The sequence below is a fragment of the Sarcophilus harrisii genome, chromosome 6 (genome assembly GCF_902635505.1).
Source record: "Sarcophilus harrisii chromosome 6, mSarHar1.11, whole genome shotgun sequence".
NCBI classification, from domain to species: Eukaryota; Metazoa; Chordata; class Mammalia; order Dasyuromorphia; family Dasyuridae; genus Sarcophilus; species Sarcophilus harrisii.
The window spans coordinates 195,434,374-195,456,969 of NC_045431.1; the positions used below are offsets into that span (position 1 = coordinate 195,434,374).

At 36.8% G+C, this 22,596-nt stretch overlaps 1 protein-coding gene across 1 annotated transcript in view; it reads right to left on the reverse strand.

The window, feature by feature from the left end:
- OVCH2 (ovochymase 2) overlaps nt 1-22,596 on the reverse strand; it is a 37,244-nt gene extending 14,648 nt beyond the window's left edge. Inside the window, exons 1-13 of the mRNA XM_031943549.1 lie at nt 22,571-22,596; nt 19,757-19,821; nt 18,365-18,474; nt 12,038-12,129; nt 11,592-11,764; nt 11,042-11,137; nt 10,759-10,910; nt 9,777-9,972; nt 6,835-6,858; nt 6,069-6,159; nt 5,815-5,948; nt 4,812-4,952; nt 4,047-4,177 (exon numbers count right to left, since the gene is read on the reverse strand). Of these exons, the coding sequence (XP_031799409.1) occupies nt 4,047-4,177; nt 4,812-4,952; nt 5,815-5,948; nt 6,069-6,159; nt 6,835-6,858; nt 9,777-9,972; nt 10,759-10,910; nt 11,042-11,137; nt 11,592-11,764; nt 12,038-12,129; nt 18,365-18,474; nt 19,757-19,821; nt 22,571-22,596 (1,431 nt within the window). The remainder of the gene's footprint in view (nt 1-4,046; nt 4,178-4,811; nt 4,953-5,814; nt 5,949-6,068; nt 6,160-6,834; nt 6,859-9,776; nt 9,973-10,758; nt 10,911-11,041; nt 11,138-11,591; nt 11,765-12,037; nt 12,130-18,364; nt 18,475-19,756; nt 19,822-22,570) is intronic.

Here is a 22,596-nt window from a genome sequence, read left to right on the forward strand (position 1 = left end):
AGGCAGTGAAACTTTGGATAATTAAATACACAAAAGTCAACTGCCTGGGAAATCTGCTTCCAAGTCAGGGAATCAAATAAATCATCTGGGGACTGAAAGTTGTATGAATTTTTGTCAGCAATCGATGTTTTCCTGCTTTCTAATTTTGCAAAGACTAAAAGAAGCACGATTCTTGCCTAGATTAAAACTTCATGAATTAATCTCATTATTTCCAAGTAGAATAGCTTGAAAAACATAATGGAGACACTGAAAATTGTTTGTAAGCTGTATTTGAGAAAATAAAGTCAAACCAAAAAGAATTGTACCATTGCCTAGCAAGAAGATTATGTTGGTAGATTAAAGAAAGTAAAACTTTTGCTCCCCATATTCTCCATCAAATGTAATTTTCTTCAAACTACAAAGGTAAGAACATCATTAACAAGGAATTGAAGCTCAACATAGGAGAGCTTCCATCTACTTCCATAGCTTTGATAATCCACTCTATGTCAGTGAGTTCCACTTCAAATTCACTTTGACCAAAATTGGACTCACTATGTCGTCTACAAAGCTTGTCACTCCAACTACTTTCTCTGATTCTGTTCATGGCACCATCATCCCCCTAGTTTCTAGAGCTCAAAACTTTGAAGTTGTTATTGATCTTTCCCTCTTTCTCACTCATCCCCATCATGTCCAATAGTTTTGGAAATGTATCTAACAACATCATAATGGTTCCTTCAACATCTTCTCTCCATTCCCACAGCAATCAGTCTAATTCAAGTTGTTATCAACTCTCACCTGAATTGTTATGTCTCTTAATTGTTCTCACTGCCTCTAGTCTCACTCCCTCTCCAAAACATCTCTTATATGTGTCAGAATAACTTTCCTAATTCAAAGGTCTGATAATTTCCTTACAATGCTCACAAATTTTCCCTTAACCTTAATTCCATAGCTTCCTGTAGAGAGGCTTCATTAATCAAACCACATCTAATTTATTGTAATCAGTTCTGATATTCCATTTCAGAAGGAATATTGATGTGCTGAATTCTGTCCAGAAGAAGGTGACCAACTCAGTGGAATAGTGAAACCAGTGTTTCTTATGATTTGGGGAGTGGGGATGTCAGACCCCAAATACAAGGAAAGAAAATAGCATAAAACAACAAAGCAGAAGGTACAGGAAAAGAGTTTTTGTGTTAATCAAAACAATTTACAAGGAAACTAATCTCACTCATATATAATGATCTGAATAGCTGTTAATGTGGTTTTGGTAATTAGGAAAAATTGTAAACAATTCATAAAATAACAAATTGGTATTGCCTTTACACAGTCAAACCAAGAGTCAGTTTCATGTCATATAAAATAAGAAAATTAGACTACATTCAAAAACTTTATGTAGAGGAGGAAGAAAGGAAACAGAGTTGAGATGCAAAAATGTCATCTAACTTTGTCTTTGTCACCCTTTCTGATCTTTTTTCACTTTATTGAGTCATCTCTTCTCAACCTTCTTAGAAAAAAGCAAGGGGAGATGGTAAAAAGAATGTTCAAGTTGGAGGCAAAAGAGAGCTATATTCAAATCATGTGATATCAAAAAAGTAACAACCCCTCAGAAATTCAATGTTCTTAATTACAAAATGAAAATGATTCGTTTCAAAACCTACCTCACAGAGTTGCTATAAAGAAAGCATCTTAAATTTCAACATAAATGTCTATTTATATTATCCACCACTCATATCGTATCTTTCCTATTCAGTCATTCACTTTGTAGCACCAATCAGTTCTGAAGTGAATATATCTCTTTCCCTCTATCCTTCAACAATATTAAGTATTTTTAGAATGCTATGTGAAGAGCACTGTGCTAGGCGCTGGAAGATATATAGATAAATAGAGCCTGCTCTCTCCCATCATGGACCATCCCATTATAAGACTATAAATTTGATTTAGAAAGACCCTCAGAGTTCCAAACTTCTCATTTTTCATATGATGAAAATGGGACTTGGAGAAATGAAATAACTGAAAGTGACATCAGTAATAAGTAATTGAGACAGGATTTCAACTGAGGCCCACTAATTCTAAATCCAGTGCCCTTTCCAAGAATGTACACTCTCTCTCTGTCTCTCTCTCTCTCTTTCTCTTTCTCTCTCTCTCTTTTTCTCTGTTTCTATTTTTCTCTTTATCTTTCTGTCTCTCTGTCTCTTTTTCTCTCTGTCTTTCTGTCTCTCTCTGACTTTCTGTGTGTTTCTTTCATATACACACACACACACACACACACACACACAAATATACATAGAGTCATCTATCTTATTTGGAATATAACTCAAAATGGACTAGAACTCATCTGGAGATAAAATTATTAAAATAAAATGTGATGTTAATCCCATATAGAAACTCCTAAAGTTTTTTCTTCAGATGATAAAAATGTCTAAGTTTTCTACAAAACAGATTTGATGGATAAAGTAGAATGTGCTAAAACCACATAGAAGCCTGTTATAGTGTGATGAGCAGAGGTTTTGAAATAAAAAATCTATGCTCCAATCTCTATTCTAATACTTACTCTGTGTATGACCTTTGGGAAAAGATATTTAATTTTTTTTGGTTTCAATTCTTTTATCTAGAAAATAAAGGAATTGTACTAAATAACCCCTTCCAAATTTAAGATTGATAGAATCTGTGAATAAGTCTTAAACTTCCATAACACTGTCTTTATTTTAGAGAAGGAGTTTGCTAACTCAATTGATTGGTAGAATGTATTGACAAAAAAAAGTGAAAAAAGAGATCATTCCTGCAGAGTTCATTTTCTGGTCAATAAGTCAAATAGATGAAATTAGCTGTGTAGACACAATCCACCCACCATGGTTCCTACTACACACAATCCTTAGTGTATCAAGATAAGTCTGCAAAGCCAATTGGTTGAACCAAATCGAAAATTCCAAAATGCAAATAGAAAGGGCCACCTTTTGCCATTCCCAAAGGTACTTAGAATATAAGAATCTAGAGATCCATCCATTAAATTCTGGATGTGGTAGCAGTCAGTGGGGTAGTTCAACATAGGATCTTTATCTTGTATAACATCCCAGATTAAACTGAGGATTAATTACCAGATCAAGTCAAAGACTAAGATGAATCAGATTCTTGGAAATACTCTGGTACTTATAGATAGACTGACTGCCTAAAATCATGGGGACCAAAGTATTCAGGATTAAATCCGTGCTTTCTTTTATACAGGGAACTCCTAAGTAAAGGAATCTCTTTTACTAATGAAAATCAGCATATTCTCTGCAATTTATAATGTTAGACTAAAGAGAGTTGCCTGGAGTCCAGAGAAATTAAATTATTTTCTCAGAGTCACAAAATCATTATATGTCAGAAGTTGGACTTGATTAAAGGTCTTCCTGGTTCTGAGCCAATTCTCTATACATTATGTTATGCTACCTCTCAAGGAGCCCAAGCTATTAGACGAGAAAAAAAACTGAGACCAAGAAGAGCTAGCAAAGTCAGAGTAGCTCTGCAATGAAGAGTCCAGTATCTGAGGGAGCTGGAGGTGCTACTTCCTAATAGTAAAAACCACTTTTTAAATAGAAAACAATTATTGCAGCCCTGCCTTCTATATACACATTCAAAGGGGGTCAGATCCAAACAAGACTCTCTACTTGAATTAGCCATAAAACCTTTCCTTCAAGGTAAAATGGCTAGAGTGGCTGGGATAAGGAAAGTATGGTACCACTTATGGTGAATTGATTTCATGGCATCCATACTAGCTGGCCATACCAAACAGGTGTAAACTGAAGCTTCAAGGAAGCATCAAACCTTAGTGAGAATTTTGGTCATTTTATGTACTGATGGTTTAAAATGTGCTTTTGTGTTTGTTTCTGAGTTTCTTAGTGACTCCCATAGCAGAAGGGACTAATAACTGCTACACATATGCCCAGTAACCCAGTTGTACTAGTTAATAGACGGAACAATGATCATTGCCCTGAAAGAAAGAAAACAAATGCTTTTTCCAGCTTGTATAGGGAATACTTTTAACTGAGTCCTAACTGCAATAATTAGGGGTCCAATTGTAAGGGCAGTACCTTAATGATGCAGTCTTCCGGAGCATGAATAATCCAGTGACAAGTGAGCAGATTTGTATAAACATCCGGATAATGTAAACTTTGTATTATCCCTTCTTTAAAAAGGACAGTTAAGGCAACACAACCAGAATCTAAAATGAAAACCAAAAGTAAAAGTTTTCTCTCCATCTCATCATATATGAATTTCCATTTGAGAGCAAATGAGATTGCATTAAATCTTTAACATCCCATCACCACCTGCATGGGCTGCCATTATCTCTGTATGCATGATTTTTTATTAGATTGGTCACCAGGACAAAGAGATAGAGATGTATTCGATGTCCAATGTACCCCCTTGCCTGCCACAAAATTAAGTTCAATTTTCATGCTCTGTTTAACAATTTAGACTGGGGAGAAAAATGTGTCCCATTTACTTTCACTACTGTGCTCGCAGTTGTTGTTCAGTCATTTCAATCATATCCAACTCTTTAGGGCTCCATTTTGGGATTTTCTTGGCAAAGATACTGGAGTGTTTTGTCATTTCCTTTCCCAAATCATTTTTACAGAGGAGGAAACTGAGTCAAACAAGGTTAAGTAACTTGTTCAGAGTCACACAGCTGGTAAGTGTCTGAGACTGGATTTAAACTCATGGCTTTCTGACTCCAGATCTAGCAGTCTATCCACTGCACTACTTAGTTGCATTGTTCAATGTTAGGATACCCCTATACCAAGATCCTGCTGCAGTTTTTCACCTGAGCTACAAAATTATAAAGTAAAATAAATTACCGGGAGAATGATTTGGTTTAAGAGCTCTGTAGGTGAGTGAAAATCCAGTGCCATACTCTGTAGCATCGGAGACAAACTTCAGGCTTACTGAGTTGGAGGTAATGAAGATTGGTGAAGGGACAACCACACCACAGAACTTCCCTGCAACATATCATCAAAGATTCTCAGTTCAGAATCTAGTGAGGAAAAACAAAGGTACCTCCTCAGTTCAGTAAAGATCTGAAGAGGAATTACATTGCAGTCTATGGCTAACGCTCTGAACATTCCAGCTCCTTTCCACCCCATCCCTTTCATTATTAAGGCACTTTACTATGGCTAGTCAGTATTTCTCTCCACACTCAAAGAAGGTAGATGAATCACCAAGTCTGGATCAGTTAGTCACAAAAGGATTATAGAACTAAAGATTTAGAGATAGAAAGTAGCATCTTGTTTCATCCCTTTACAAATGAAGAAAGTGAGATCCAACAAAGCTTAAAAATTCACACAGGTCATTAGGGATATAGCCATTATTTGAACCTACATCCCCTGAATTCACATCCAGAGTAACACAACCAAAAAGAGGTTAGAAAACTGGGTTCTGGATTCAGAATCCTTAGAACAGGCTGGAACCATAATGACCCTTAGCTAGCAGGACTATAGGAGACTTTAAGTGACAGTCAGCATAAATTTGTCCTTGACAAATCAAAGCACATCTCATGTTTCATTTTCATAACAATCCTGATTATAGTCTTGCTAATGTAAATTTTGAATTCAAAAAACCTGAATTTTTAAATTTAGAAAGCTTTTGTTTCCCTACTCTTCCCAATCTCCCCCAAAGCATTCCTCTTTTCAGTCTGAAAAAAAAAAAGTGTAAAGACATAAATGCAGTGCTCACAAGCCAATGCGCTGTTAAGACCATAAACCATCGGGGCTTCTGAGCTCCAATGAGTCCAAGCCTTCCCCTCACACAAATGCTCCTTAGGCACTGGTTTTTTTCAGAGGACTCCAGGGGAAATCCACTCACCGATGAGCCTGTCTTCTAATGAATATACAGACAGGGAATCCCGGCGACAGAACTCCTCAAATTCCACATCCAAGTGGGAAAAATTGAGCCAGATGTGCATCTGCCCTATGACGTACACGGTCCACACACACAACCTAGAGACACACAGAGTGAATAAAAAAAGTGCTGATTTTTCCCTGGCAAGTGGAAATGATAATGATCCAATAGGTGCAACCAGACTTGGGAAAGGGGACAGGTGAATGGTGCTGACTCACTCATCACTTCCATAGAACTGATGGGGATATCTTGGGAAGCGGAGCTGCCCCTCGGGCCCTGAGAGCTGCCCATCGTGGTCACTGCACAGGGCTTGGAAGAGAAGTCAAGGAAGAGCAGCGTTGGCCAGTGGTAAGTAGCACTACTTGGACAAAAAAACAATGAACAAACCGCTGCGGCTATAGCTACGAGCTCTGGGTTTGTGTTGCTGGTAACATTGTGTGTCCTAGGTAAGACTGTGTGGGGAGGCTGTGTATCTGATCAGGGCCTGGTGCCAAGGGAAAGAGACAAGAGTACTGAAGCTTAGTTCCTGTTGGGTGCATCTATGCCAAGTCCTGCAGGGGCCACCTGGTAGAGACTAAGATGAACTCAAGAAGCGACTGTACACTACACCTTCATAATCAATCCTTACAGACCACCTCCTAACTCCTTCCATCTCTCCTATAGGACAATGGAGGCCATCCTGACCCAAAACTTGCTGGGACTAGAAACAGACATCTGTTCAGTTACAAGAGGACTCTTCCTCAATAATCAGAAATATAAATGAGCTGATTATTTCCTAGGGTCATAGATTCAGAACAGAAGGGCACCTCGGAGATTATCCAGTGCAATCTGCTCATTTTATAGATGACAAAAACAAGACCCAGACAGGTTAAATAAAAAGTCAACAGTTACTCAGGTAGTCAGTGTCTGAACAGAGATCTGAATTTAGGTCCTCAGACTAAAAATCCAGTATTCTTTCAACTTCGTCAGTGAGCTGTTGCTTACCCACAGAGCTTTTCATCCTTTGCCCTGGGTGAAGAAAGAAAAAGCTTTTTAAAACAACCACATTTGTGAAAAATCCTACCCCAATCCATCCAATAGCCTCAAAAATAATAATTGTACAATAAATAATAATAATAATGAATAATAGTCTTGCATTTATTTATATAAATTACAAATAATAATCATGCATATTTATATGATCCTTTACAATTTAATAATTGATATTTATAAAGTACTTTAATATTGACAAAGAAATCTTTGTGTATTATCTCATTTGAGCTTCACAACAGCCCTATGAAATGAATATTACACATAAAGAATTGTCATAGGATCATGAAAGCATAGATTTCAAGCTGGAAGGAGTCCCATTTTAAGAATGAGAAAATTAAAAAAAAAAAAAAAAAAAAAAAAAAGAATGAGAAAATTGAGGCTCGGTAAGCTTAAGTGACTTGGCCAAGATCCCACAGGTAACAAAACTGAGATTTGTCCCACTCTAAATCCATCACTCTTTTCACCAGATCATGGTATATCTTTTGACCCAGCACCCTCTTGCCATGGGTATCCAAACTATACTTTTCCAAGAATTGTGGTTCTAAAATTGACCTTTCAATATATGTTTCTTAAATGTCAAATTGACAAAAGCACATATAGAAGAAAAAGAATGTATTTTAAGAAACAAATTCTAATTTCAGATGTCTTGTTTGCTGTATGATCTTGAGTAAGTCATCTAATATCTTTGTGCCAGCCTCACAAAGCTATTGTGAGATTAAAATGAGATAATGAATATAAGACATTATTTAAAACTATATAAATAGTTTTTTATTGTTATTTGGCCACCACCACAGACAGAACAAAACACATATTACATCCAACTAAGACTCTAATTTCTGGTTTCTCTTCTAAAGAATTATTTTGGATTTCTTGAAAAGTTTCCTTCATGAAACAGTATTTGAGTTAGGCTTTAAAAGATAGATAAGAGTTAAACAGACAGAGTGGGAGGGATAAGCATTCTTGGAAGAATGAATAGCCTAAAAAAAGACACAGAGATCTTAAGATAAACTCTATATTGGAAAGGGAAAAGGGGAGATTTATTATAGGATCAGAGATTTAGAAGGAGCCGTAAGTATCAAGTCCAACCCCTTGTTTTTCATATGAGAAAACTGAGGGAGAAAGAAGATAAATAACATGCTCAGGTTCATACAACTAGTGTGTAGGATGAGATGTAAGACTATACCTTCCTGAATTCAAGTTCAAAACCCCATCTACCCTGCCATGCTGCCTCTAATACATTTGGACTAAAGTATATTTTTTGGAGGGGAGTTTTAGGAAATAAGAAGAGAACATTGAGTTTTAGTGATCCTTGAATGACAAAGAAGTTTAAACTTCACTAGTGAAAAAAACAAAAAAAAAAACAGGAAATCTAAAGATTTTTGAGCAAGAAAAATATGATCAGATCTAGGAATTTTTAAAAAAAATTATTCTGGAAGCAGTGGTAAAAAAAAATGGATTGGAAAGGAGAAAAATAGAAATGGATAACTGTTAGACAATTATTTTAAAATTCCAAATGAGAAATGAGGGCCTGAACTAGGGTGTTGGCAAGTAAAAGAAAAAGAACAAATATATCGAATGGATAAAAAAGCTATAACTAAGAATGCCATAACAGAACAAATGCTACTAGCCATACCAAAGGCAGGCAACAAATAGGATGCCCTCTCCTTAGGGAAGAAAGAATACAGTCCCATGAGGGGAAAGGTAAAGATCCCAACATAACATAATGGAGCTACTGCTTGAGTAGCTCTGTAGGTGAGGGGAGGAGAATGGTAAGGAAGGATCTTACTCCAGTCTACCATCCAGTAAGTTGTATTTTATCTAATCTTGATTACTAAGTACTAAACTCTGATGTTTCTATATGATTAAAAGTCTGTGCTGTCCATGTCCTCTAAATTCAGTGCCCTAAATCAAAGTACTTTGTTGTTTACTCATCCCCCTCCAGATAGAATAGACAGAATCTAGCAGCTAATTAAATGTGGGAAGTAAGGAAAGAAAAGAGTTACCTTGGCTCCAAGGTTAGGAGAATGGGAGATGCTGCCCTTGATAGAAATAATAAAGTAACAGGAAAAGATAATGAATTAAGTTTGCCATATGGTTGATTTTATTTGGCAGTGGGTTATATAGGTGAAAAAGTCTGATGGCACTTGGAGAAGCAACGCTGAATGAAACTCCAAAGGAAAATCAGAACCATTTCTGTAGATTTGATAGTCACTTGTATAAGATATGCTGTTTAAAGTAATGGGGGTAGATGAGATCATCAGTGAGACTATGGAGATAGAAGATAAGAGGTTGAAGGACAGATTCTTAGGAAACACCCAAATTAAATGGTGACAAAGAGGATGATGATGATCCAGCAAAAGAAACCAAGACTAGAATGACTCCAAAGGTATTTAGAAAATCAGGAACGTGTAGTATCTCTGAAATCTAAGGAGGAAAAGATAGACCATTTGATCTCAAAGGGTCATCAATGTAGCTATTCACAGACTTCAGGTATGACTTCTATACATTGTTACATAACATTGGAATAGAGGAAATCTTGGAAAATTCTAATCCAACAATCTCATTTTATTGCAAAGGATCTTGCTTACTTAATTGAAGAGGAAGGAAATCAATGTATTCCTAATCATTACTATAAGACTGCCTAAAATTTTTAAAAATTAATGGTTAAATTATCATATTAATTTTCCATTGAATCTCTAAATTAAATATATTTTATTCTAGAAAAATATGTTGAGAATAAGTAATTCTTATATTCTCTATGAGGCACAAAAGCATAATTTGGAGCCTGACTTCCTTCAATTTCTCCATGTCTCAACTTTCAACCCCACAAATTCTCTGCCCCTACCAAAAGAGATACTGCAACTTGGGTCTCTATAAGACATTGACTTTATTACCCATTTCAATAGTGTTGTGAATCCAGGGAAGCACTTTAGTCAGGTCTGTAAAAACCCCGGGAGTTCCTCTGTAACTGGCAGTTTTCTGACAATTGTGCCTCCAGCTGCGAGCACATCCCATACCCCAGGAAGTCACGCCAGCTAGAGTCCAGGCCCCATGCTTATTCCTGCACATCAGGGAGCCCCCTGAATCACCCTATAGGAAAAGAAACTCTTGTCATTAATGTCAGCATCAGTACCTAACAAAACTTCCATTTTTTGCCTTGGGACTTCTATAAGAGTGACCAGGAAGTCTCTTTAAACTTTGGGGGAATTCTGAGGAAAAGGGGTAGTCTAGATAAATGAAATACCCAGACAATCTTCAAAACTTATTCTAGTTTTACACTTCTACTCTTTCTTTTTCTTCCAGTTATTTTTTTAGAATCATAGGAAGGAATAAGTCTTCCTAAATAAAGTTTCTTCCATTTCTTCCCTCCCAAATCATAGAGCTGACGTACAAGAAGCAAGAAATCACCCTAAGATTAATGGCTCAATGTTTAGGACTAGATTTGGCCATATTTGGTACTAAATAAATGTATGTTGACTTGTCAAAAGGAGAAAGGGAGAGAGTGGCAAGCAATGGCCAAAATAATCCACAAACTGAATAGTTACCAAATAAGAGAGTTGGCCAATTTTTGTGTTTGGAAAAAGAAATAAGCATTTTCTAACTATTAAAAATTATCCTATAAGTGAGAGATGAATAATCATTCTTAGCTCCCACCACTTGATACCTGAGAGAGAGATCAAATCAACAATCCAAAAATGCTTTTGAATGATCTTTTCCAGCTCTGATTTAACCCCCAGACTCATGGCTTCTGATTCTAGCTCTTTGGCCCTTCAGGTTCATCATGAAGAGTTGTTGAATCCATCCCTCCCATGGGAAAATAAAAAAGAATGAGAATTCAAACTGTTATCAAGCTAGGCTCTGCTTTCCCTTACCCACCTGACATGCATCCTTTCCACCATCTGGAAAGCCAGCACAGAGAAGCGTATTGCCCTTGATGGGCCTTTTTAAAGTTAACAGCATAGCTGCACACTTCCTCTTAGTCAGTATGGGCAAGTCCACTTGATGCAAGACTTGAGGGAGGCGGCCATCTAGGAAAACAAACAATAGGAAAATATAACAGAGCCTGGAATCCTATAGTCTTTCACATAGAGATTGCTTAGGTGCAAATGCTTGTTATAAGATTTTGGTGCATGCAGTGGGATGGGATACAGCTGCTTACTCTCTTCCAGACGGCCCCAGCCTGCAGTGGTACAGATGAATCCTGGCTCAAAAGTTTCCCCCCGTTTGGGAAGACACACGGGCCCAACAAACTGGCCTGTAGGAAATGACAAGAGGGACTCGTCCAAACTTGTACAGAACACCCAGGACTTAGCCTCCCTGACGGGACACACAAATGCAGCTGTATGTTTAACATAATCTTTAAAAATTAATCATTAATCTTAAGAGTCAGGTCTCTTGGATTTACTTTGATTTATTTGATTTATTATGATATGCCCATTGGCAAGCATCCTTCCCAAGCCCTTAATTATCATCAGGGTGAAAAGCCAACAGATGAAGTATCTCCCAGAGAAACACTGGAGCCAAAGAAAGCCTTAGCTCTCTTCTCCTTTACCTTCTACAAACATGGAGCTACAATGGAGAAGAATTATCAACCAAGAACAGTAGCTTTAGAGCATACTCAAGACCTTGACTGTCAGAGCACAAGCTGGCTAGGCCCAGAGGAGCCCAGGGCATGGCAATCTGGATCTTCTCTAGCCTCATATGGTTACCAAACTTGAATGCGCCATTCATCTTCAAGAGGGCAATGTCGTAATTCATTGGTTTTTTGGGTGTGAAATAAGGGTGTCTGATGATGTTATCCACAGAAAGGATCTGCTCTCCTTGCTCTACCAGATTCAAATCATGTTCTCCTGCTGTAACATTCAGAAAAGTTTTCATATCCCTATAGAGAAGAAAAGTAGTTTAAGAAAAACAAACAAACAACCACAGAGATCCAAAAGATTATGGATAGTGAATGGCTATCACCATTAATCAAAACTGACTAAGTATCTGTGTGTGCAAGAACCTGGACTAGTCCCAGGGGAGACTTATTATATGAGATCATATTGTTTCCTACAACCAATTCTAGCATTCCTTTAATACTCTATTTCTGGCCATGAATTTCATGACAAAAGGGGAAATACCAGCTGATCTTCAACCATGTGATTGTCCTTACTTATGCATGACACAGTGAGCAGCTGTGATCACCCATTGGGCAGAGATGATAGTTCCTCCACAGAAATGCTTTTCTCTTCGTTTCAGAGACACCTGAAGGACAAAAACTGTAGATAATAGCAATGTCTTTCATTTGAGAATACATTACAGCAGGGGTCCTCAAACTACAGCCTATGGGCCAGATACGGCCCACTGAGGATGTTCATGCGGCCCGCTGAGGACATTTATGCAGCCCACCGTGTTATGGCAAAATCAGACCAGAAGTGATGTTCGACCTAAACTCGCATTAGCAACACACACTTCTGACACTGGGCTGAGGTGGCGAAGACAGAGTGTGAGGCGATACTGAGATGAGGTGAGTTCCCAGGCCAGGGTGTGTGGTGTGGGGAAGGGAGAGAGATGCAGAAGACGGAGAACTGACCGCCCGCGGCCTTGTACACTAATGGCAGCCACCATGACAGGCACAGGGGATGTACAGTGCATGCTGAGCATGTCACGGCCACTGCAGGGAGAATTCACTGCAGCAGTGAAGGTTGGAAGTGGGAGCACAAAGAGCAGGAGAGAGAATGTGGGAAACGGAGGCATCACAGTGCAGAGGCAACTTGGAGGAAGTTGGGCATTGCAGTCTGTATGTCTCTGTGTGGGCAAAATTATTGCTAGTATATTGTTTTTGTAGCACTGTATATATATATTGGTATTTTACTAATAGCAATTTGGAATCCCTAGGAAAGTTTGAGGATCCCTAGATGTCAAGAAAAAGAAAAATTGACTTGGAGTGTAGGATATTCAAAGAACAGTGAACTTATGATTACTTTTTCATGCAGTACAAGTATGTCTGATATGCCAGACACTATATTCTGTGTTCAAAGAATATAATTTGCATCAGTTATGAAATTCAACATAAAGATAAATATGATTGTTTGGTTGGAGAAGTGAGAAAAGATAAAATATTAAAACTGAAAAATACATTGACAACTCAGCAAAATACTTTTGTGAAGCAGAAGCAGCTAAATATTTCATCACTGCAAGCAAGTTTTCAAGTTGCCAAGCTAATAGCACGTGCTGGCAGACCATTCGTGGAGGGAGAATTTGTTAAAGAATGCCTTCTTTCTGTTGCCAAAGAGATGTGTCCAGAGAAGGCTGATTTATTTAGTACAGTGAGTCTTTCAGGACCTACAATTACATGAGGATTGAAGAAATGGGAGACAATCTGCATCAGCATTTGCAAAACTCCATTAAAAAATTTTCATATTTTTCCTTGGCACTTGACGAAAGCAATGATGTTTGCGATTCTGCACAACTTCTCATTTTTATTCGTGGGATGAATGATTATTTTGAAGTCAGAGAAGAGCTTGCTTCACTGCAAAGCATCAAAGGAACAACTACAGAGAGGATATCTATGAAAAGGTTTGCCAAACTATGAATGATTTGGAGCTGGACTGGGCTAAACTAGCCAGCGTGACAACTGTTGGTGCTCCTAGCATGGTGGGGTCTAAGAAAGGAGTAATTGCTCACATTAACCAAGAGATGGACAAACATAACTATTCTCATCCAGTAGCCATACAGTGTCTCTCATCCACCAACAAGCACTTTGTAGTAAATCACTGAAGTGGGACTCTGTTATGAAAATTGTGGTATCTTGTGTTAACTTCATTACAGCTAATGCACTAAATCACAGACAATTTCAGGAATTTCTGTCTGAGCTAAATGTTGAATATGAAGATGTTCTATATCACACAGAAGTCCATTGGCTGAGTCAAGGGAGAGTTTTGAAATGTTTCTATGACTTACTTCCACAGATTACAATTTTTCTGCTTTAATAAAACAAAGAACTACCAGAGCTCAATGATGCAGAATGGAAATGGCACCTTGCCTTTCTGACAGATGTAACAGAGCTACTCAACAATTTCAATATGCACCTTCAAGAAAAGGGGAAGCTCATCTGTGATATGCAATCACATGTCAAAGCATTTGAAGTAAAATTAGGCCTCTTCATCAAACAAGTGAAGGAGGAAAACTTCTGCCATCTCCCCACAACTCAGAATCTGTTAGTGGAAAAACCGCTGATTGCATTCCCAAACAAAACATGTGTGTATTCACTGGAAAAACTGTAAAATGAGTTCCAATTTAGATTTAAAGAGCTTCATCTCCATGAATAGGACATACAGCTTTTCCATAACCCATTTTCTATTGATATTGAAAACGTGGATACAATTTACCAAATGGAACTGGCTGAACTGCAGAATTGTGACTCTCTGAAAGACGCATTCAAGTCAAGCAGCCTTCATAATTTCTATGCATCTCTCCCCTCTGAGACATATCCTTATCTCAGGAACCATGCACTCAAAATGGCAATCATCTTTGGCAGCACTTATGTCTTTGAACAGACTTTTTCTAGAATGAAACATTTGAAATCTCCAACCAGATCAAGACTAACGATTACACACTTGCATCACTTGTTACGACTAGCAGTGACAAATATGGAACCAGACATTGACCATCTCATTAGCCAAAAGCAGGCCCATAGTTCCCATCGAAATACTGGTAAGTTTGTTTATTTAACTTTACTTCATTTTAAATATTGTATTTTTTTCCCATTTCGTTTCTTCACTTCAAAATAAGATATATGCAGAGTGCATAGGAATTTGTTTTTGTTTTTACCATAGTCTGGCCCTCCAACAGTCTGATGGACAGTGAACTGGCCCCCTGTTTAAAAAGTTTGAGGACCCCTGCATTACAGGATGCAAAGTTTTCTTCCAAATCGTATTTGGTTTTCATAATAATAGTACAAACTGGTTAGAAGAGGAGTCCTTCACCCAATTCTACAAATGAGGGTCCCAATTCTCAGAAATTCAGCCTGATCCTGGTTTGTACCTTATCTACATTTTTCATTATATCTTCAAGGGGAATGATTAAGTGTGAATCAACTCTCTTTCCCTCTGTCACTCACTCCCACAGTGTCTAAGTTTTGGAGTTTATCTAATCTAACAGTACAGTGGCTCTTTATATATCCTTTTCTCTCCTTTCTCATAGCCACTAAGCAGTTTTAATTTTTCAAACCATAAGAGGTTGAGAAGTGGAAGGAATCCTAGAGACCATCTAGTTCAATTCTATTTTAAAGATAAGGAGGTTACATGACTGCCCAAGATAACACAGGTAGTAACTGATATGAACAAGGGTGAAACCCAGCCAAAAAAGTACTTTTTTCCACTCTCTCATGCTGTCTTCCTGGTCTCTAATTACTTTCTCCATCAAACAATGTTTACATGTAAAAAAGAGCTATAGTGAACAACTATATTCAAGAAATCCTCAAACCTAAAAACCCAGAAACTAAATTAAGTCTCAAAATAGTAACCCAGAAATCATAGTAGAAACAAAGTCTGAACATGTCATACCATTACTCAAGAAGCTACTTGATCTCAAGAAAAACTCCTTTGATATTTAAAGCCCCTCATCATCTGACTCCCTGTCTATCTTCCAAGACTTTTGTCACATTGCTCTTTCTCATACAATCTATATTCTAGCCAAGGTGGTCTTCCTCTTACTCACTGTATGTGGCATTTGATCCTTCTCTCATGATTTTGTTGGAGCAAATGGAATATTCTCTACTTTCGTCTATTGTTTGTAATCTCTATGTTCTGTCAAGGTTTAAATCCAAAGGTCAAGAGCTACACACTGCCTTTCTTGATTCTTCCTTTGCTGTTAGTGCTCTCCACCAAAAATTTTTATTTAAATATATATAATATAAATGTATCCTGATAGTAGGATGTAAGGTCTTTGAATACAGGAAGTATTTTGTGTTTTTTACTCTATATTCCTAGCAACTAAAATGTCTTGCAAACAAAAACTACAAATGGGAATTATGGGCTAGAGTATTTCAGATACCACACCACTCCTGGGTTGGGGTCTGTTTACATAACAATGATCAGTACTAGTTTCCAAAACTTTAACATTTCCACAGTGTTGTTTCCATTATCATATGAGATAGCTTTGTCCATTGCCCATCCATCACCTTTTGGAAATTCACCCTGATCCTGTTTTATATATACTTTATCTATATTTTTCATTATACCTTCAAGGAAAATTACTAAATGTGAACGAACTCTCTTAGATATAAAAACCAATTTGATGTCTCCGACAAAAGGCAATTTTAACCTATATTTGGAATTTTCTACCATTTCCTAGAAATACACATGGCTCTAAAATATGGTTTATTTTGGATTTAGAAAAAAAGCAGCATGCAGAAATCTACTAACATGTTTATGTTTTGAAGAAAAAATTTTGTAAAATACTAAAGTTTCAATATTTGGAAAATATTGGAGGACCTGTGGGAAAATAGAGGGGGAAAGAACAGAATTTTTCCTGCTCCTCCAAGATCACCCCAGATTTCAAAGTAAGTATTCTTTATTCATTATTTCTCCAGTCTTGATCACTTGATCCCCAAAACCCAATTCTGATCCTATCTCCTCCCTTACCCTATTTGCTACGATATCTCTGGGTAAAAACGATTCTTAAACTTTCTAGGATTTATTTGTGTTTTCAAATATGAATTTATGGGCAAATTAGACATATTCATGTTTACTCTGAAATAGAATTAGAAAACAATTTAGATATGTATGGCTGTGTATCTCTTCTTCCTAGATAGACAGAAAAAGTAGATGGTGACACAGTGAAAGAATCAGAATGTGGAAAAGACACATCTACATGAGAGAACAGCTAATCTTCTATAGCCCGAGTGACCTCATTCACCCATAGGCCTTCCATAGCAATCAATGAGTATTCATGGAGAATGAAAATAAAGGGCAAAAACTGACTTTGTAAAAAAAAAAAAAATTGTAAATTTTACTCTAAACATATACATTTACCTGATTTTGATTTGATTATATTTTACATCCATTTGCATAATATAACTCAACAAGGAAATAATTTCAGATATATTTAAATGTCAAGAAACATTTATTAAGTGAGAGGATTGTATTAGGAGAGATAGAGAAATAAGTAAGTTACTTTCCCCTACTGAGTTCACAGTTTGTCAGGGATATATGACAGTTACTAATGACAGTATACTGCAGGCTTGCAGAGAGTGCTAGGCTTGCAGCTGGCGGATCTGATTTCAAATCCTGGTTTTGCCATTGGCTACTTATGTGACCATAAGCAAGTAATTTAACTTTTCTGGACTTCATTTTTCTCAACTATGAAATTAAATTTTAGAGCCTTTTTGGCTAAATCTGTCATCCTGGGATTCTATAAATCCAAAATGATGCATGAAAAATATATGAGAAAAGTGTAAACCAAATACTAATTAAGGCCTGAAGCAGGAAAGGGTACATTACAATCTTTTCCTGACAAAGGATATCAAAGAAGGTTTCATAAACAAGAAGGAATTTGAGATTATTCTTCAAGAATGGACAAAGTAAACATTTGGAATAGGGTCAATGGGAGATAGGAAAGGGCATTCTAGTTATAGGAACCAACAAGAACAAAGTCACAAAAAATGCTTGTGGCAGCCCTTTTTGTGGTGGCAAGGAACTGGAAATTGAATGGATGCCCATCAGTTGGAGAATGGCTGAATAAGTTAAAGGAAATATTATTGTTCTGTAAGAAATTCTGATTTCAGAAAAGCCTGAAAAATTTACATGAACTGATGATAAGTGAAGTGAGCAAAACCAAGAGAACGCTGTATACAGTAACAAGATTATGTGATGATTAACTATGATGGACCTGGCTCTTTTCAATCATGAGGTGATTCAAGGCAATTCTAATAGACTAGTGCTGGAAAGTGCCATCTGCAAACACAGAGAAAACTATGGGAACTGAATGGACATCAAAGCATAGTATTTTCACCCTTTTTGTTATTATTGTTTGTTTGCTTGCTTTTTTTTCTTTCCTGTGTTTTTCCCCCTTTTGATCAGATTTTTGTTGTGTAGCATAACGAATATAGAAATATGTTTAAAAGAACTGCATATGTTTAACCTATATTGGATTGCTCGCTGTCTTGGGGAGAGGAGTGGAAGCAGAGAGGAAGAAAAATTTGAAACAAGATTTTGCAAAAGCAAATGCTGAAACTGTCTTTGCATGCATTTTGAAAGATAATATTAAAAAAATTTTTAAAAGAAAAGAACAAAGACACAACAGAAGGCATATAGAGGATGGCATTTTGTTTTTTCTTTTCAGGAACCATCTAGAGCACACAGTAAGGAACAAATACTTGCGCATATTCTCAAAGAGTAATGAACTGGCCCCAATCTCTCTGACAGCCTCTCAGATATGACAATTTTTTCTGAGAAGTCATTCATTCCTGCCATAACAATCATTGTCTAGTACTCACCTGCCATGGATATGCTCCTTTTTCAACTGGACTTCCTCCAACAATTCGACTGAAATGGCCCAAATAATCCCAAGGCTGGTTGTCTATTGCACTCCGCCCACACATGTGACCTAGGGACCCAGATCAGGGAAAGCATGAACACATAGTGAGCTCCCTAACATTCGAGAGTCCTGCAGAGAACCCTGCTGAATCAAAAAGGACAAAATCCATTTGACCAGTGTATGAATAGGATTCCACTGATTATGCCATCCACTTAAAAGTATATACCATTTCGGGTCATTACTTTTGTTCTTGAGTGAATCAGTCAAATAGAACTGAGTCCAAACAGAGCCCTTATCTTGAAATAATCAAAACCTCCTTAAACAGTGAAAACCATCATGTGAAAAATTTGGTCATGGTCTAAGAGATCTATATAACCTACTTTACTATCATCCCTGATATGTTTTTCTTTCCACAGCATAAAACACAATTTAACAGATGCCTTTTCAAAAAGCATGAGTAGCATGAAAGACTTTGAGTAGCTTTCAGAAATAGACTATGTCCAAAAATGATCACCAAATTAAAAGGGGCAGGCATGTCAAAGCTGAAGTGGACTTTAATATTTATTTAGTCCCCTTCAGTTCATAAATTAATAAATGGGGGGTCAGAGGAGACTTTTCTAGGTTTGCATCAAGCAGAGATAATAATAATAAATGCTGATGCATTTATATAGCTCGTTAAGATTTAAAAGCATTTTTATTTATCTTAAATTATTAATTGACAGTCATATTCCTGACTTAACATTTCATCCAACTGACATCTATTAAGGATTTGAAATTATTTGAAAAATAATTAGTAATGAATCTGGAAAAGAACAAAAGAAAAAATTTGTTTCTGCATAATCTTTCCTTCTCCCCTCTCCCAAGTTAATTGTTTGGTGTAGGGTTTTCTTTTTTTTATATACCTCTGAGAGGTAGCTTAATATTGTGTAAAAAAAAAAAAAAAAAAAAAAAAAAAAAAGCAACATTGTGTCAGAGAACTGGATTGGAATCCTCTTTGTTTAACTAGAATCATGGGCAAGTTTCAGCCCTCTGGGTACCATAAATTGATCAGTTTTGCTCTTAATCCTATGATCCTTTTCCAATGGCCCTTAATAAACACATTGTCGGTTAATAAAACAAAGCATCAGATTGGGAATAAAACTGTGAGCAAAGGCATTCAATAGTATCAGACATTCTTAATTTATCTACATAACTTTGTCCTTTTACATAGATCTCTCTTCTCCTGTAGAAAGCATAAAACAATTAAGGCAGACAGAGCCTGGGGGCTTTGGAAAGGAGAAAAGGCAGGAGTTCAACTGGGGAGAAAGTTCCCTCTTTCATACTTTCACTTGTTTTCTTAAAGATAGCTCACTCTCTAGAGTGAAAGAACCACGATTTCTTATAAAATTCTTGCTCTCCAGTACATCTGCGCAGCATCTTCAAGCAAGAAAATGGAAAAAAAATAAGCACTTTTGAAATTTGATACAAGTTGAAAAACACTTCATGTGGGAGTCTCTGCTATGTTGTTCAGCCGCTTCAGTCCTGCCTGACTTTTGTGATTCCCATTTGGGGTTTTGTTGGCAAGGATACTGAAGCAGTTTGCCATTTTCTTCTCCAGCTCATTTGACAGATGAAGAAACTGAGACAAACAGAATTAAGTGACTTGGCAGGATTACACAGCTAGTAAGTATTTGAGATCAGATTTGAATTCAGAAAGATGAGTCTCCTGGACTCTAGACCCAGCTATCAATCCACCAAGCCACCTACCTCCCTCTCAGATCTCCCCTGGACTGACACAGAAAATGATCTTTCACTTGCAAAAATTGAAGATCAGCCTCAATGTCCTAGACTTATCATAACAACCAAATAGCTTCTCTTAGAACCTGTCTGTGAATCCTGAGTTCTACAATGTGGCTTCCCTTTTATTCCCTCCTCTTAAATAATTCTACTGTATTCAAACTCCTTTGGAAAGAAGGCAATCTTTAAACAATGAAAAAGGTTGATTTTCTGTTGCTGCCATTTGAATGACATTTATAATAATTTTTGTAATGCTTTAAAGGTGAAATATACTGTTTCCTGAAGTGAAATTCTCTGAAGCAAAGCCAAGAAACACAATGGTTCTGGGGGCTGGCACCAACACAATCAGGAAGCAATTTGCTGGGGACCTCTTTATTTTTTTAAGGAAAAGGTATCATTTGAAAAAGCAAGAGGAAATGTAAATTTCATGTTTTCCAGAAGGTTGATATATGACATTTGTCTAAGGTATTCACATTTTAAAAATATTGATTATTTTCTTAATTAAATGACTAGAAATCATGTAATTGAACAGTACATCTAGATGATGGAAACCACTGTAGGTTTACTAAGAAATCTTAATAAACCTTCACCTTGAATCTTCCACTCTTGATTCAAATGTCAATTACTAAGTAAAATAAAACATAAAATAATTAAAGTCAGCAATGCTCATGTCCTAAACATCTGCCCCTTGTATTCTCCCAGAGAGCTCCTGCAAAAAAATCCCAGAACCCTGAACATATTTCCAGAAAAACCCTTTCCACATTTGTTATCGTGGCTCATCTCAATCCTACCTCTCAGAAGAGACTGAGATGTATATTTTCCTGCTCCAAAACAGACCATTTCCAGAAGTAAAATGAATTTCCAAGTCGTTCCTGACATTTTAAGGATGAGACAACTCCCTGAAAGCTCAGGAGAGTAGACAGAAAGGAACTATGGGACAGAGTAGCAATCAACCAATTAAAATGGAGGTTACTTATTAATCCATAGATAAAGGACTTAGCCATGCATATCTAGCACTTCTGAATTTGTTCAAGCACAGTGACTTCTTGCTAAGATCATTATAACTGAACACACATTGAAAGCTATCTAAGAAACAGCCTCCCCAAGACAAGGAGATGACTAATATTGTAAAATTTCATGCTCCAGCAGCTCTACACAACTCAATTGGTGATACATTTCCATTAGTATCAAGGAGACTAGCTACTAAGGGATTTGTTTCCAAGCTTCATTTAGTGTAACTGACCCCTTGGTACGAGGAAGCTCCAAAGAACTTGAGTGTTTTCATTTAAAAGAAACAAACAATTCTGAAACATTTTTCAGTCTTATTGACTGAGTAGTAGAAATATCACTAATTATTAGACAAGGAATGGATAAGAGAAATAATTGAAGAACAAACAAAACAAAGGAAACTCACTATCTAGATGAGCTCTGTCACTAGATGAGCTTCCAAGGCCCTGCTAGTCTTTTTTTAATACTTCATGATATGGATCATAATCTTCTAAAGTGTAGCTTTAAAACATCCTAATATTCTTCCTCCTCAAAAACAGTGACTTTTATCTCAGTTCCGTTCATTTCAAGAAGTAATTATAAAGTACCTACCAAAGAAACACTATTCTGGCATTAAAGGAGATATAATATGAATTAGTCATAATTCCTGTCCTCAAAGAATTTATAGTAAAATAAAAGTAACAAGCTTGGTATTGCATAGAAAGACAACAAAATTTCACCCGCCAAAATATAGCACCATCTTTGAGGAAGGAAAGGGTTTGTAAGAGGGAAGTTGCTACTTTAAAAAATATGGGAAAACCCAGGTGGGCAGACAATAATGACCTTGACTCCTTCACTTTTCTCGGAGGTCAAACCTGTTTGCATTCCAATCCTGAGAGGATATTAGAAATCAACTCTTACTCATAATCCAACTTTCACTTAGCTCCTATAGAGTTTCTTTGGCAGAGTCCTATGAAATTGGTTTTTGTGACACATGACCCCCATAAAGGATCAAATGGGAACTGTAGGAAATTTCTCTGCCTAAGTCAGAAAGTTGTCTCAGAGATTAGACTTTGATTCAGCCTCAAACACAAGAAATAAAAAAAGATTTGATATTATCTAGAGCAGTGGTTCTTAAAGTGTGGTCCAGAGAATACCAGAGAAATTTGCACAGAGCTACAAATTCAAAATTAATTTTTATTTCTAATGTGATAAATATCTATAAATATAAGCCACATAAGCAAAAACTCTTTGGATAGATCCTCAGTAATTTTTAAAAGTGTTAAGATATTGACAACAAAAGATTGAGAATCACTGATCTAGAAGACCCTCCACATGGTTTTTGTTCAGCAGCTCTTTACTTAGATATGGTAGCTCATAGAGCAAATAACTGTCAGCTCACCTGCCAGGAAGAAGCTTTCTAGTCAT